At 39.1% G+C, this 16,435-nt stretch overlaps 2 protein-coding genes across 3 annotated transcripts; one reads left to right on the plus strand and one right to left on the minus strand.

The window, feature by feature from the left end:
• Positions 1-1,817: 1,817 nt before the first annotated feature.
• On the plus strand, positions 1,818-8,280 carry LOC147134947 (GTPase IMAP family member 7-like). Of its 2 annotated transcripts, XR_015090187.1 has the most exons (3): positions 1,818-1,975; positions 3,524-6,605; positions 8,075-8,280. XR_015090187.1 is itself a non-coding variant. In XM_086056298.1 (2 exons), exons 1-2 carry the CDS (start codon positions 1,942-1,944, stop codon positions 4,537-4,539), a joined length of 1,050 nt encoding a protein of 349 aa, XP_085912424.1. In that variant the 5' UTR covers positions 1,818-1,941; the 3' UTR covers positions 4,540-8,019. The 2 variants fall into 2 exon arrangements, 1 of the variants encoding a protein (XP_085912424.1); XM_086056298.1 differs by lacking the exon at positions 8,075-8,280 and having other exon boundaries at positions 3,524-8,019.
• kdelr3 (KDEL endoplasmic reticulum protein retention receptor 3) lies at positions 5,132-11,491 on the minus strand. The gene is made up of 5 exons (XM_086056299.1): positions 11,128-11,491; positions 10,607-10,707; positions 9,222-9,380; positions 8,891-9,143; positions 5,132-6,004 (listed from the first exon to the last, which is right to left on the minus strand). The coding sequence occupies exons 1-5, from the start codon at positions 11,216-11,218 to the stop codon at positions 5,961-5,963; spliced, it is 648 nt and encodes a 215-aa protein (XP_085912425.1). The 5' UTR covers positions 11,219-11,491; the 3' UTR covers positions 5,132-5,960.
• Between the last annotated feature and the right edge of the window lie 4,944 nt (positions 11,492-16,435).

Raw genomic sequence — 16,435 nt, forward strand, 5'->3', positions numbered from 1 at the left:
TTCTAATACGAAAATAGAATGCGGAAGTTGTCACCAACAGCATTTCTCCTACTGACCAGGAGATAGCGAAATCGTAGCGTCTGAAGATATCGTGAACTGTACTGTAATGTCGTTTCTATCCTAACTTCCACAAACGTTGACTACACGTGTAAAAAATTGGTATCACTGTTAAAGAACTAAATAAAGGAAATAATGATAAAATAAATAAAATAAGAAAACCACTTTCTTACATCAGGATTTTTTCAGTTGTGTGTTTCAGGTGCAGGCAATAGATCCAACATAAACAGATATCAAAACATTACATGAGATTTGTTTTAATTTGTGGTCAGAATATTAATATAAAATGGACACAAAATGCTAATGTCTGACTATGAAATAGATGATACTGATAATAGAAAATACAAATTTGTGGGTTAAATTTCACATGAACAACATCTTGTTTAGCAAATGCCACACACCTTTGCGGAGACCTCAGTGTCTGGTGTCCTTAATGACAAGTGTCTTTAAATAGTCTGTTCTAATCTTTAGCCTGCAATGGCAGCCTTTTCACAATGTTGTTGTAGCCTATTACCAGCCTAAAAGAAAATGCATTGTTAATTGTGTGACCATAGTCTTTAACCCCCACATTTGTGTCCAGGCCTGCCTCATGTTGTTTTTTTATGTTTTTTTTAATAAAGATTAAATCTGCTGAACCACAATTCAAAAGGAATGTCTGATTTTCAATGGTTAATTTAAAATAACTTGTCATTTATTATTATTGTCATTATTATTATTATTATTATTATTATTATTATTATTACTATTATTATTATTATTTTTTCGTGGCGGCACGGTGATCGACTGGTTAGCACGTCCGCCTCACAGTTCAGAGGTTGTGGATTCGATCCCGGCTCCGGCCTCCCTGTGTGGAATTTGCATGTTATCTCTGTGCCTGCGTGGGTTTTCTCCGGGTACTCCGGTTTCCTCCCACATTCCAAAAACATGCATGGTAGGTTGGTTGGACAGTCTAAATTGCCCCTAGGTGTGATTGTGATTGTTTGTCTCTGTGTGCCCTGTGATTGGCTGGCAACTAGTTCGGTGCCCCCCGCCTACTGCCCGAAGACAGCTGGGATAGGCTCCAGCACGCCCGCGACCCTTGTGAGGATAAGCAGTATGGATAATGCATGGATGGATTATTTTCGTAGCGTTTGTGGATTTAGGCTAGAGATGGAACATAACACATATCGCCATCTCCTGGTCAGTTTGAGAAATGCTGTCGGTGACAACTTCCGGGTATTTAAAACATTGACTTTTCCTTTCACGTTCCAGACAACACACAAGAAAAACAAGCTGTATTTCTATTTTGATGTTTGTATTAAGTACATTACAATACATGTTTTTTCTTTTTAATAATTGATTTGGGCACAATTTGTATTTGATTTATGGCAAACAATTTGACTTTGACTTTATTTACTTACATTGTAATTGAATTATTATTCAAGTACACTTTTTTTCTTTTCCAATACATAAGTATTGTTATTGTCTAAACTGTAGATAACGTGAAGTTGGATAATGCAATGTAATATTCTGATTCAATGTATTTTTTAGGAATAAAACCTCTGCATCGTTTAAGTGGACAGTCACCTTCTAGGCTTCTTTATTTTAATGTTGATCATTATCATGAGCATGTTGATCACAGTGGTTGGAGAGCCAAATATTTTTGAGGTAGTACTGAAATGTAAAGAAAAACGTTTGAGAACCACTGATGTAAAGTATTTGATTGCCCCCGTGTGGCCTTAGTAAGTCACTACAACAATGAAATCAAACTTGTAGGTAATGCCATGCACTGCAGCATGGTTTATGACGTACTGTATTTGTTTTGTTGAATACCGTTATACTTCTAAAGTAATCCGGTCTGTCGGTAGCACCAACAGAGTGTAACAGAGCATCTTCTCTGTCAGGATGTCATCATCTGAAAATGCTTCGTCATCTGGAGGTATGCCGCTTGCGAATTGCATCATCATATTACAGCATTGGGAACAAAATGACCCCAAAACGTCCTAAACGATTCCCGATCTTAACGCTTCGTTTTTTTAACGTTGACAAAATATTGTAGTTTTTGTTACCGGCCAGAACAGACGTCTGCATTTGAGATCTGTTTAATCGAAAGTGCAGCCCTTAAAAAGAGGATGCAGCATTATATTATTATAACAACTAGTACACTGTATCATGTTGGAGAGGTTTCTAATATGTCGACATTTTCATGTAGTCAAATCAGGAACAATTGCTGTATTAGAAACACATAATTCTACAAATACAGTAACAACTGTTTACATTTTTTTAATCAAAGATGCAGATGCAAGTAAACTTTTTTTGTGCTGAATCCAAATCTGCCCTCGTTTTTTTCTCTTAGCACGCATCTGATTTTTCTTTGCCACTGCCACCTACTGTAGCGGATGTGTAATCACACCAGGTCCCACGCTACCTCATGCATTTTGTTTTATTGTCCTTTATATCATGGTTTGAGAAGGCAGTTATTCTGTAAAATTTGGTAGCAATGTCAGAGGAAGAAAGACTCAAGTACTGTATCTGTTTAAAAAAAAAATCAGGTTTTTATAATACCAATATGCAATTGCTGTTATTTTTTGTGATGTTTAGGAATTTGGGTAGATTCAGCAATGTGTTTTTTTTTCTCAAACTTCTTTAAGCATGGTCACATCCGTATTGCGCAACCTTTAATATGTCCAACTGAAAAACAAAATTATAAAAATATGAAAAACCTGATGTGCCAGAAAAAAGTACTTAAAGCGGAAGTCAACCCAAACATGTTTTTTTTGAGAATATGTTCCCAGCAGGCCCACTAGTTGAAACAGGGCATTCTGATTAATTTTGCGTTGATGGAATATAAATTAAGTAGCAAAATGCACTCGTTTTTAGCCATATCTGGGTGCGGCCATTTTGTTTTCTGTCAACTGAAAATGACATCACAACTGCTCACAACGACCAATCACGTCTGACCTGTTTTCTGAAGCTGAGCCATGATTGGTCGTTGTGATGTCATTTTCAGTCGACAGAAGACAAAATGGCCGTCCCCAAAGGTGGCTAAAAACGAGTGCATTTTGTTGCTTAACTTTTATTCCACAAACGCAAAATTAATCAGAATGCCGGACATTTAAAAGTTTTTTCTAATGTGTTCAACACAATTGAAATTTTACCATGAGCAAAAATATACTGTTAATACTTGTATTTTACTTTGTATTTCACTTGCTAGCCTTCATTCTCTGTAAAATAAAAACTTGAAATTATACTCTCGACTATTGTGTAATATGAAGGGATGGGAAAAAAAGGAGAATCCTTTCATGCCCAGTGAAATACTTTGCGGTCATGTACAGCCACTAATGTTTTGAAATTTTGAAAAGGAGAATTTTTCTAGCGGTTCTTGTATTGGCTATAGTTAGATTGTGCAAGCATACGTGTGGCCAGTGATAACTCGGAAAATATTCTCCGATATGTTACTGATTACCGTGTTAACGTTTTGCTGCAGCCTGTGATGCATCTCAGTCCACATCAGAGGCTGAGCTGAGGATCGCTCTTCTAGGAAAGACAGGCTCAGGAAGGAGCTCCTCAGGCAACACCATCCTGGGTAGGCCGGCCTTCAGGGTGGAGGTCTCCCCCTGCTCTGTCACCACACGCTGCATGATGGAGACTGGGACAGCAGGTGGAAGGCGTATCTCTGTGATTGACACTCCAGGGTTCTTCCACACACACCTGTCCACTCAGGAGGTCATAAGAGAAGTGGGACGGTGTGTAGTCCTGTCCTCTTTCGGTCCCCATGTATTCTTGGTGACCCTGCAGCCAGGCAGGTTCACCCAGGAGGAGAGAGATGTCCTGGAGTGGATCAAGGCAACGTTTGGTCCGGGCGCCACCAGGTTTACATTGGTGCTGTTCACGTGGGGAGACCAGCTGCAAGGAAAACGTGTTGAAGACTTTCTGGAGGAGAATGATGAGCTGTCCGCGTTTGTCAGCAGTTGCCATGGAGGGTTTCATGTCATTGACAACAGCAAGCAGGAGAACACGACCCAATTCTCACTACAAGTGGAGCAACTTCTGAGAAAATTCGACATGATCGTGGCGGGCAACGGAGGCGGTTGCTATAGCAATGACATGTTCAAGGAGGCTGAAAATGCCATCAGAGATACTCAGGAGAGGATTCGGAAAGAAAGATGTCAAAGGTGGCTTCATATCGAGGATGATGAAAGTGAGGAGCAAGACCCAGAGGTACAAAAGAGGCGGAGGAAGGAGGAAGAGGCGGCCAGGCGGAGGGCAGAGAGGCTCTTCTGGTGCGAGATGTTGACTGCGATTGGAACAGGTGCAGCTGAAGGGGCTGGCATCACTGAGACAGACAAAGGCAAAGCTTTGAAGAAAGTCAAGATGGTGGAGAAGGCGGCAGCTCTGGTCACCTCGCCATTCTCCATCACTTCAGCTGCAAAAGCGGTGGGAGGTGCTGTGAGAGAAGGAAGTAAGGTGCTCTATAAGCACCGTAAAACATTCCTAAACTGATGAAGCGATTCCAGACCGGGCTCTGTCGTTAGCAAATATCGGTAATGAAAGATATCAACACACACTATTAATACACCACATGACGTGCGGGCCCATCACATTCGGTTATAACAGTTTCTACAAATGTATTTGACAACTTGTACTGCAGAACAGCACACATTGAAGTCAAACAAAAAATGTTCTTTACAATAATATGCTCTATGCGCCTCCACTACTCTAAACACGTCATTCTGATTAATGTTGTGTTTGCAGAATATGAGTTCAGCAGCAAAATCCACCTGTTTTCAGCCATCTCAGGGGGCGGCCATTTTGTCACTTACCGTCGACTGAAAATGACATCACAGTTGCTCAGGGCTCTGGTAACGAACGACCAATCATGGCTCACCTCTTTTCTGAAGCTGAGCCATGATTGGTTGTTACCTGAGCAACTGTGATGTCATTTTCAGTCGACAGCAAATGGCAAAATGTCATTAACTCATATTCCACAAACACAATATCAAGTTTAGACTAGTGGGGCTGCATTGAACATATTATTGTAAAGACAATTTTGGGTTTGACTTCCCCGTTACGTGTTCACAGATCACAAAAAAGGCAATGTTAATAAATGATGTGCAATTTAATTTAGGGAGGAAAACATTTAAAGTAAAAAAAAAAAATCCTGACAATAGCTAAAACGATTGCTTACATTGGATGGAATTTATCTTTATATTACATAGTTATGTTTCATTTTTGGCTTACGTTAATGCAAAAATGGTTAGCCCTTTTACTCCCATGAAGAAAATAACAGTAAAACAGAGAAAAAGTTAACCGAGAAAAATACAAAAACGTCACATCCTTGGCAGCAAGGGGGAAAGATACCGTTTTAACAAGGTAAAGAGGGAGCATTGAATGATTCCAAATGAAGGAAGGCACTTTGTGCTATATCACTGATTACACTTTTACATACAAAGTAATGTTTGTGTTAATGCAAAAACATTTGAACATTTCAAACTGTGAGCACTCTTGTAGGTTTTAGACAGACCTTGGATCCGACAAACATTTTTTGGAGTCTACAATTCATCAGTACATATTAAATTAAATGTAGGAAAATGCATTCATTTGTTTCTGTGGCATCAATTAATAGAGAAAATCTGTTCATATAGTGTTGTAAAGATGCCCAAATGTAGGCTGCGTGTAAAAACATCAGATGCATTTTCAGTGTCATGTTTGCATCTTATCATATAAAGTGAAAAACACGGAAACATTCCACACTAAATAAGGTATACATACACATACAACGACAGATAAGAAGTACCATACCAGCCAGGCAGGAATTAAATTTGAAGTAAAGCACTTGTTTTGGTCGACGGAATGTCAGCTCATCTGTCCCAGAGTTAAAGTCGTACAGTTGAGGGGGGTGGTCTGTGTGCTCCAACTGGTGACTATACAGGCAACGGCAGGCTCATTTTTCCTCTTTCTCTTAGCACTGGAGGAAAAAAAGGAAAAATTCTTCACTCCTGCTTACCATGTGAGCCCACAGCAAACACTACACATTGTCACTTAGGTGCCATTTTTTTTTTTTTTAGTGGTGCAAGGAGCTTCAAGCGTTCAAATGTTTTTCTGTAGCAAATATAAGATGAACTGATGTGCAACTTTCAAATGTGAACTGAAGAGGAAGTTGAAAGGTTTGTGTACAGGCAATATTTAGTAGCTCTTAACCCATTCTCAACTGCCATACATGTTTTTTTTATGTCTGTGACAGCAAACTAGTTGAGCCTGTACTAATTACGTACCGAGTTATGCTTAGTGTATGCGTAAGCACCGGATGCAACGTTATGCTACTTTCAAGTTTAATTGAATATGAGAGCTGTAATGCATTTTTCACTTTCGCACAGAAAATAACAGAGATACAATATCGGTAATTCATATTTTAGAAATAGCGAGTGCAAGTTGCCATTATGTTGTGGCTGGTCGGTGTATACTGTACAGCAGGGTTGTCAAAGTCAAATGGACGGAGGGCCAAATAAAAAAATTTGCGACAAGCCGAGGGCCGGACTGATAGAATGTTCATTGAAATTGTTTAAAATGTCCAGATTGAGATCGGGTCCTTCGCACCTGCTGGTGATGTCACGCTTTATATTTCTGTAATATATTTCTTTGCCTCTATGTTTGTCACCCCCCTGGCTGTTGTGCTTTTACGTTCAGAGTTACTAAATAAAAAATAAAATAAAGTACATTACTGCTACTTTTGCGAGGCAGCTCGTACGTCACTTCCACTTACGACCCGAGAAGAAGCCGCTGCCCGTCTTGTGAAACAAGATCAGTGGAAAGTTTGCGTTTCTCCTGCCAAACTGGAAACAATTTTCTGGTTGACTCGGCTGCAAGATTGCATGAACTGTACATAATGTGACGTAAAACGAAGAGGATCATATGATTGGTATGATGTCTCCAGCTGACTCTATTTTAGAGTGGCAAGGTATGAATGTAGGTGCTCCTGTCAGAGAACACAGGCCCGTATTCCACTTGACACGTCTATTTACTGTGGTCTGCAACAACACAGACAAAGAATACCTAGCAACATCATGCAATGCATATCCATTAGTTAACAATATGCCTAAACATTACAATTCACTGTATTAAGCAATTAAACAGCCAAACAATACATACAGTAACAATACACATCCACACGTTTCATCACTAGAATAGTAATAGTAATAGTAAGCCGAAATAACTAACTAGTGTTCATCAACGTGACATCACTCACGAGAACATATCTAGGCCATTATGTACAGCAGTTACCTGACACGAACCGAAATGATTAAACTCACCTTTTATCATTTACACACAACAACAAACGTGGTGAAACACGGGAAATCTGCAACTACTAGCAAGCTGTGTCAAAGGAGGAGAAAGAAAAGAAACCACGTCTCTCGATATCGACACTTATCGCTCGAGGAGCGTTCAATGCCTGCTCAGTGTGGGACATCTCAGTACTTCTTCGAAACTCAATGAAGATATCAAATGCCAATAAGTACTAATAATAAAACGTGAGATTTCTAACATGAAGTATTCCTTAATAAAGTGTGTTTTACTCTGAATAACTTTTCACCACAATCCTATTCTGAAAGCCACGAAAAGTGACCTGAAGTCTTGAGTCGGCATGTAGACGACCGAAGGACGATCCTCGCAAAAGTAGCGGTAATGTTTGTTATAACAACAGCCACGGGGTGGCAAACATAGATGCAAAGAAATATGTTATAGAAATAGTGTAACGAATTGGGTTATCTGTGTTGTGGTCCAATTTGTGTCTTGCCAAGTTGTGTTGTTTCCGAGGTTAACGAATGCATCGTGCGGCTCGCTTGATGGGAGGGCATGGGAGCGACAGCAGCGCAGGACGAAGAGGATGGCATGACTGAACGGTTGTCGTACTGTATTGGCGTCGGCTGCGGCCCACAGTAGCCGGTTGGACTAATAAAATGTGATAATTAAACTACGTCGTGTTCTTGGAAGATGCTACAATATATTTTGAAGCGTGACATCATCAGCAGGCGTGAAGGACCCGATCACTTCTGCTACCCACACCGGTTTGCTGCGGGCCAGATCTAATAATAAAGCAATATTATCCCAGGGGCCATAGAAAACCTTCTCCACATCCGGCCCGCGGGCCTTGACTTTGACATATGTGCTGTACAGCCTTTGTTTCAATACAACGAAACACAACATACCCTGACTCATACAAATAAAGAATCTAAAAATTCTTAATGACTCACCATGAACCATCTTTTTTCCCCCTTGTATGCGTGTATGTATATTACACATATACAGTATACATACACACATATACGTACACATATACTGTACATGTACATTCATATCCATTATTAACGCTTGTGCGGTGTTCGTATTTTTGTTACTCCACCAGTGTTGATGGGTCTGGTGGACGCGCTAGACTTTTGGCTTTTCAAAACAATACAATCAAATGATTTTCTGCGAAAATACTCAACAGGTGTATTTGAAATTGCGTTTGTGGAATATGAGAAATCCACCCGTTTTTAGCTAGCTCAGGGGGCGGCCATTTTGTCACTTCTGTCGACTGAAGATGACATTGAAGTTGCTCAGGGCTCAGATAACGACCAATCATGGATAAGCTTCAGAAAACAGCTGAGCCGTGATTGTTCGTTATCTGAGCCCTGAGCAACTTCAATGTCTTCTTCAGTCGACCGAAGTGACAAAATGTCCGCCCCCTGCGATGGCTAAAAGTGGGTGCATAAAAAAATATAAATTAAGCCACTGGTACTATGACAGAGGATGATTCTATTCTCTCCTGTCAAATTTACAATGTACCTGTCATTTATTTGAAGTTTTAGCTCACCTCTTGTGACATAAAGGTAGAAGAAGTCACAGTAGAAAATGGTCTGCACGACGCCAGCCACCACGGCGATATGGTCAAAGAAGCCCTCTGTGTGGTAGCGCCACACCCAGTTGCCGATGTAAAGGGCTCTGTACAGGCCAAGGAAGAACAAGTAGTGGGTGGTGATGGACTCAGCTTCGCCTGTCTTGGTGATCATGAAGAGCTGCGGCATTATGGCCACAGACTCCAAGAAGATCGAGAAGGTCCAAAGGACCTGGGTAGAAGAAAGAAACACAGACGTTTGACTCTGAACTTAAAGGAATCTGAATCTATAGAATAAAAGCTTGTCTACCTCCAATGGTGTGAATGCATAGTTCTCCAGAAAGGAAAGACCAATAACTGGCACCAACAGGAACTCCACACGGAATGAGTCATTCTCAGAGTCGTAAGTGCTCCTGTAGCGCATGTAGATCAGGTACACGGTAGCGTAGGACAGCGCCAAAAACACCACCTGAGAGCAGAGTGGAACTTTGATTACAATGACATGACAGCAACGGTTAGTAAGACTGAAACTTGTCAGCTGCTATTCTTGTAAAAATGAATGGTTCTTGCACTGGAACATTCTATGTTTTTTTTAATGTATTTGTTTACTTTTAATCCATCTACCCATTTTATATCACACTTCTCTTCATTAGGGTTGTGGTTGAGCTGTAGCCTATGCCAAACTTACTCCAACGTCCTTTCACATTCCCAAAACACGAATGTTAGTTTTATTGATGACTGAATCAGGTGTCAACAACCTTTTTGAAACAGAGCTATTTCTTTCTACACAAAAAAAGCCCTTAATTCACTACAAAGTCTTTTGGGAGGGGCATTTTAGTACTGATGTAATTTTTACATGCAAACCTGTTTTATAAGTGCCAATGTTAAGCTCATCCAAGTGTCACTTTAATACTGAAGCAATCCAGACTATGCAGTATCACGCAAGGTATCACATATTCAACTTAAAAATGTTATTCAACCCAAAACATTTTAGAATTTAGATTCTTCTAAGAACGCATTTTAGATTCTTCAAATAAATAAAGATCAAACAACGCTTTTTGCTTAGATTACAGCTTGACAGAATCTTGACAATTCATGAGGTAATCACGTGCAATGGTTCTCCAACAATCTTGAAGGAGTTCCCAGAGGTGCCTAGCACCTCTTTGCTCCTTTGCCTTCACTCTGCAGTCCAACTCATCCCTAAGCATTTCAATTGGGTTTAGATCAGGTGATTGTGGAGGCCACGTCATCTTTGCTTAGTTGCGTAGTTTTTGCCATAATATGGATTAGAACAATAGTCAAATAAAGCCTTTCACTGTATGCCAACTCTACCTCTTCACAACACAACTAATGGTCTCACAGACAATTAAGAGGTCAGGAAATTCAAGCTATCAACTCTTAATAATAATAATAACAGCTTTCAGTTACAGTGTAAACTTAAAACCATTCCAAGTAATTAAATCGTAAAGCTCACTGAGAAAATACCAAGATACACAAAGCTGTTATCCTGTGCCTACTCTGAAGGCTCTAAATTATAAAACATTCTGATTTGATTAACACTTGATAACTAAATAATTCCATAAATATTTCTTCATAATGTCAATTACTTAAGTATCGGTATTAACCTACAACTCTTTTTTATTTTAAAAAGAAATTTAAAAAAAGATATTAAGTAGTTTATCTTAGCTCAGTTACCTTCATGACTGTGTTGTAAGGAGAAAAGAATATGGTGAATAAGTCAAGGTATCTGGTGGTGAAGACAAGCGCAAACAGCACCTGAGACTTCCCAGAGATGCCTACAAGCACAAAACAATGAGAGTGGTTACAATAATGCAGACATGCTTAAATGAGTATGTGTGCAGACTGTTATCTATTAAACGCATCTCCAATTGACCATTGTTACACAAATACACGTTTAGCTGTATTTGAGGTTCATCTAGACATTTCAGTGGAAAGCTTGTGAGCACAGCATACATGGACAGCAATGTAATAAAGTGGGAGAGGAAGCAGATCACTACATGCTAACTGCCACGTAGCTTCCACTATTATAGCCATTTTATTCAAATTCTTCCGTTAAAACCTATGGATATCAGCTATATTCCATTATGTTCGTACGTGTAGTGTAAAAAGTTCAACATGACCTCACTTCAAAGGAATATGCAAGGCTGCACAATATGCTAATCTGTAAACATGCAAATATAAAAATGCTTACTTACCTGCGCATGATCTGGATCTATATATCTTCATTAGGAGAATGACGATGGCCAACAGATGCGACACATCACCAGCCAGACGAAAAACGTTCATTTTGTGTTTTCTTTTCAGTGACACCTAGTTAAAATAATTTTGGCCACTGGGCCGACAAAGCAAATGCAATTTGAATGCAAGCTGGAGAAAAGAGCGACAAAAAATGCCTAACTCTCCTACTTGTTAACCCAATCCGTCGATTCGTAAACAAAAACAAAATATACAGCGATTTACTCCTGCTCACAAGCTGTCTACAGTTGTCCGGAATTGAAGTTGCTGCAAAGGAGGTGACGTGGCCGACCGCTGACAGCTCACAAAGTACAGTATAAAGCGACATCCATATTAAGTTGCATTAATGAAATAAAGCGTTTCCGTTGCTGATTTCCAATGTAAAAGTATTTACCGTCCACTTACCGTATTTCAGTAGTTTATCGTAACCGTTTTTATGCTTGTTTAGCCTCAAGTAAAACTTTTTCGTAATATTTTCTTCATAAATACCAATTTATTTTTCGGATTATGGTTTTAATTTTGATTAACCTGCTCTCATCTCATCCTCTACTTACCCACTTTTAAAAATTCTATACTTTACTAATAAAAACGTCTCAGGGCAAGCGATTGAAGCTGCTAGGCTGAAGAATGATGCTGTTCATATAGTTCACGCTGACGACTGAAGAAGTAGATGCCTCTGGTTACTGGTGAAGATCTATTTATAGTTTAGCGTAAATATTTATACGTACAATTTAATTAAGGTGGTCCTTATATAGGGTAAAATTGGGTAAATCGACACTCACCCCCTAAATGTGTTAGAATATCAATAAAAACATTGCGTCAAATTTGAGAATTGTTCCTACAATATCAAGAGGTTGCTCAAGGCCTTTGAAATTTGAATGATCATTTCTGGGAATGCTCTTTTTTTCAGAAATTGTGCAGTATAAGAACACACAGTCGCACAACAAAATGAAATTTAATATTTTTAAAAACAATTTCACAGCGTTAGTGTGCTAAACAATACTAAAAGTACATATATAGAAATGAACAATTATGTTTGTACAGTATTGGAGTACTGTATACTGCAATAGTATCATCATCAGTATCATTATATGGAACACTTTTAGTGATGTAGTAGTACAAATAGGCTTTAATAACTGTTGAATTCGAAGTTGTGTGTTGCTTCAGCCATTTTGTCATTATACATTGTTTAGTGTGCTTGATTCACATTGAACAAGTATTCACAAAAAGTTCATAATCGCAATTCAGGAATTTTGATTAACTTTGATCACAACACCATATTTAATTGGGATATACTGAAATCAGCAGATGAGATCAGATGTAAATTAACATGAAAACTGGTTGTTTTTTTGATGTATCAGTTGCTGTGCCGTTGCTATGGTCCTTTTAGGCTTTGTCCTTTATAGGCCTGATGTTTTACAGTATATATAGAATCAAGCTACTTGGTACGGATTAGATAATGGATGGATGGATGTTGTCAGTATGTCAAACTTTCTTTGAGTCAGGATGCAAGCTTTCTTCCAGTCAGAATTCCTCCAGTAGTGCTATTTGCGGTTACCTGGTATTTTCGTTGATAAAGACGTTTCATGTCTGTTTATGGGTACAAATCCTGCTCCTCACATGACAAGTAGGATGGGATTCCCATTTTAAGATTGATGTGTTAGGTGGAGAATAAAAAAATGCACCAAAAAGCTCCATGTCAATACAATACAATACAACTTCATTTATACAGCACATTTCCCAACAGCTACAGCTGTAACAAAGCAAATTACATACAACAACAAAATAGCAATAATATAATGAGTGAAAGCAATAAATGAACACAAAATGCTATATACAATAGACACCAGAAAATAGCAGAAAACTGTCAGTCTCACGTCGAATCAAAAGCCAAAGAATAGAAATGTGTCTTCAAATAGGTTTTAAAAATGGACAGAGAGGGGGCTTGCCTAACATTCAATGGAAGGTCTTTCCAAAGGGAAGGACCAGCAGCTGAAAAGGCTCAATCCCCTCTGAGGCTCTGCTTAGTCCTCGGCACCTTCTGAGGCATCGCTTAGCCCCCTCACCTCGAGCAGCGCCTGGTCCGCAGACCTGAGGTTCCGCGAAGGTGCGTAGGCGTAGAGGAGCTCGGAGAGGTACGCCGGGGCGAGGTCATTTAAAGACTTGTAAACAAACAGACAAACAAACATCTTAAAATGAGCCCTAAAATGCACCGGGAGCCAGTGAAGGGAGGCCAGAATTGGTGTTATGTGTCCCGTCTTCCGAGCTCCAGTTAGGAGGCGAGCAGCAGCATTTTGGACCAACTGGAGACGTTTGAGAGAGGACTGGCTGACTCCAAAAGAAAGTGTATTCCAGTAATCTAGCAGGGATGTAACAAAGGCATGGATGACTGTTTCTAAGTGCTGATGAAGAAAGAAGGGGTGAAGTTGATGGATCATTTGGTAAATATATTGGCTGGACTACATTCCTCGGAGCAACATTGCTTGAACAGGGAAATTGACCTCAATTCGAAATTCTCGGCTCCAAATTTAGACACTAGAGGTTGCCAGCAATTTGACACAGGACCACAATTCATGCAGAGGGACAGGTTCAATGCAACATTGGTTAATCAATAGTGGTTAAAACTTAATGAATGAAAAGACTAAATGCAATATTGTTTGCTTCAACAATTACATTATGTCGCACGCATGGACACGAATAATTCCAAGCATGCGGGGGGTTTTGAAAAAAAGTGTCTTTACTTCAGCGACACACAACACATCAGCGACAGCTACAGCGAGACATGATGCAATGAGCTGCACTCTGTCTACGACTCGAAGCATGAAATTTCACGACCTCCGGTCACCTGCTATAAACGCATCGCTTTCTGTACTAACGCAAAATATCAACACGTAATATGGTATGCAATATCGTACATTATGGCCACAGTATTCATCCGCTATGGTAAATAACATGCGTCACCATTTCATACTTTTCTTCGATGACAAATGTGCTCAAAACCTAAATTCTACGCAATAATCACAACACTGAGGGATACTTGGACTCAACTACCAACAGTATTGCAACTTATTCTCCTTATTTTGGCACTTTCACTCACCTGCAACACACACCACATCAGCGACAGTTACAGCGAGACATGACGCAATGAGCTGCCCCTCGGGTCAAAAGGATCCCGTAGCTGTCTCAGGTGCCTTAATTAATTTAACAAATCCTACTTAGTTAGCCACTGATTAAATACTGTAATACTTGCACATAAAACATGTTGAAAATTATTGTACCAAAATAATAACAAAAAATATATATACATGGGTGAGAAGCATGGATGTCATCAACTTATGTACCCAACATTGTCCAACAACAACTACCATGGGCCCCACACTTATTATGAGTATGATGATTGTTAAACGCTTAACCTTACAATAAATTGAACAAATATTTGTTCCACATTGCTAGAACAAAGATGATAGCCTCAAAGTATTATGGAGCAGACATCTATAATGCACATAAATGTGGCTATAATATTGTAAAGATATTAGATGTTACTAAAAGCAACCCCTGTGATGATGTGATGATATGTAATATTATTTTATCTTGATGTATTATTCAATAGTTGCTCTGAATGTTTACTCGTGTACTTGCTGTACCTTTTTGCTATGATATGTTGTGATAATTTGCTATGTATCAGTCATTTGCGATGTTTTGATGTGTTGTTGTTCATCTACAACAATGTTATTGAGATTAGTTTGTATGCTTAGCTATTGCCACATATATACTCAGTAATTGCCTACTTAATGATATGTTTGTGCCATGTACATGTCATTCTCACAATGTTACATGTGATGAGAGTTGAAACTAGGTTAGGCGTATTTCTACATGTGAGAAACAAATGGAGTAATGTGATTATTGAGAAACGTAGGTTAGATTTTATTGTTACTTATTGGGATGCAGGAAATGGTGAAGCTTTAAGATAAAAAGGAAGTAGGTATGAGGACTCTGCCCGACGCCAGTAAACATACCGGTAATAATAATAATAATAATAATAATAATAATAATATAAACTAAATGTGTGAACATGGACTTGTGATAATTTGCTGTTAAAACACTATGGTTTGTCAGTTTTAATATTCTCTAACCACATGCCATGCCAACTCTTAAATATTTCTTAAGTCTGCACAGCCCAGACCAAGTGAAGAGCAACATGATTATCCCCAGTTGTGGTTCTACACACCTTTCTGTCAAAACAAATGGCAGACAGTAAGACAGTATTTTGTGAAAATCTGGAAGCCCCAGACATCATGGAACCTATTGCATCATATTGCAATATGAGACATTGTGTATTGCAATGCCACTGAAGGACAGCTATCGATTGAGTCTGATGACGATAATGATGATGATGATGATGATGATGATGATGAAGATGACACTTACAAATAAATCAGAACTGCTTCATGCTCATTTGATCATTTCAGATTAAAGGCTAAATCCATGTACCCTCTAGCATGTGGCTTGACCGTATGTGTCCATAATGTGAGCTTTATAACTGTCAGTAAAGTCGACTCTGTCAATATTTTGACTTCTGTATGTTTATTGTTGTCTCATACCTTTAACCCTAACCTGAAGTTCCACTGAACAAGGTAAGATTTTTAGTTTTGAGCTGCCATGTAACCTGTAACTGGACAGAGCCCATATTACAGAATTTTGTACGCAGTATCATTGTTCATCATCCCACCAAGTTTCAAGGATGAGCAACCACCTGATCAGTCGATATAAGGGTTTAAATTTACAACCCCAAATCTGTGATTGTTACCATTTCATGGTATGTTCAGATGGCTGTTATAAAAAAGTTCAAGATTCCAGTAGAGAATTTTTAGCAGAGCATAGTTAGCGGTACTCCCATCAAAAAAATACAAAAAGCAGCTGAAGCCCAACCACGCTCCCCTTTTTGAGTGAGTTCAAAGACAACAAAGGTCTACGAATGTTGTTCCTCTACCTTAGTGACCGATTCATTAAAAAAAACAAATTGATGAAGACGAATGTGCAGACCGGGCATCAAACGTACTTTAGATAGGACATAGGCCAACAAATGACCAAAGGACTAAGCTAAAGGTTATGGCAACTAATCTGACACCCAGGCCTGATTAACTTCTATTTATACATACAGAGAGTCAGGTCTCCCCATCATCCTTCTCATCCATCTCATATTGTTCATATCGCACATTCAATTTCTCATCTAGCCCTCAGACCTGATGTTCTCTTCCAAACTGGCAG

Source organism: Filicampus tigris, chromosome 16 (genome assembly GCF_054856515.1).
Source record: "Filicampus tigris isolate MCC_2025a chromosome 16, RoL_Ftig_1.0, whole genome shotgun sequence".
In the NCBI taxonomy this organism is placed as follows: Eukaryota; Metazoa; Chordata; class Actinopteri; order Syngnathiformes; family Syngnathidae; genus Filicampus; species Filicampus tigris.

Excerpts from the sequence above, each read along its gene's own strand:
- kdelr3 (XM_086056299.1), bottom strand. The coding sequence starts at position 11,218 with ATGAACGTTTTTCGTCTGGCTGGTGATGTGTCGCATCTGTTGGCCATC. Across the intron at positions 9,144-9,221 it reads ATGCATTCACACCATTGGAG|GTCCTTTGGACCTTCTCGAT; the intron begins GTAGACAAGCTT and ends TCTTCTACCCAG. Across the intron at positions 6,005-8,890 it reads CTACCTTTATGTCACAAGAG|TGCTAAGAGAAAGAGGAAAA; the intron begins GTGAGCTAAAAC and ends TTTTTCCTCCAG.
- LOC147134947 (XM_086056298.1), top strand. The coding sequence starts at position 1,942 with ATGTCATCATCTGAAAATGCTTCGTCATCTGGAG. Across the intron at positions 1,976-3,523 it reads AAATGCTTCGTCATCTGGAG|CCTGTGATGCATCTCAGTCC; the intron begins GTATGCCGCTTG and ends GTTTTGCTGCAG.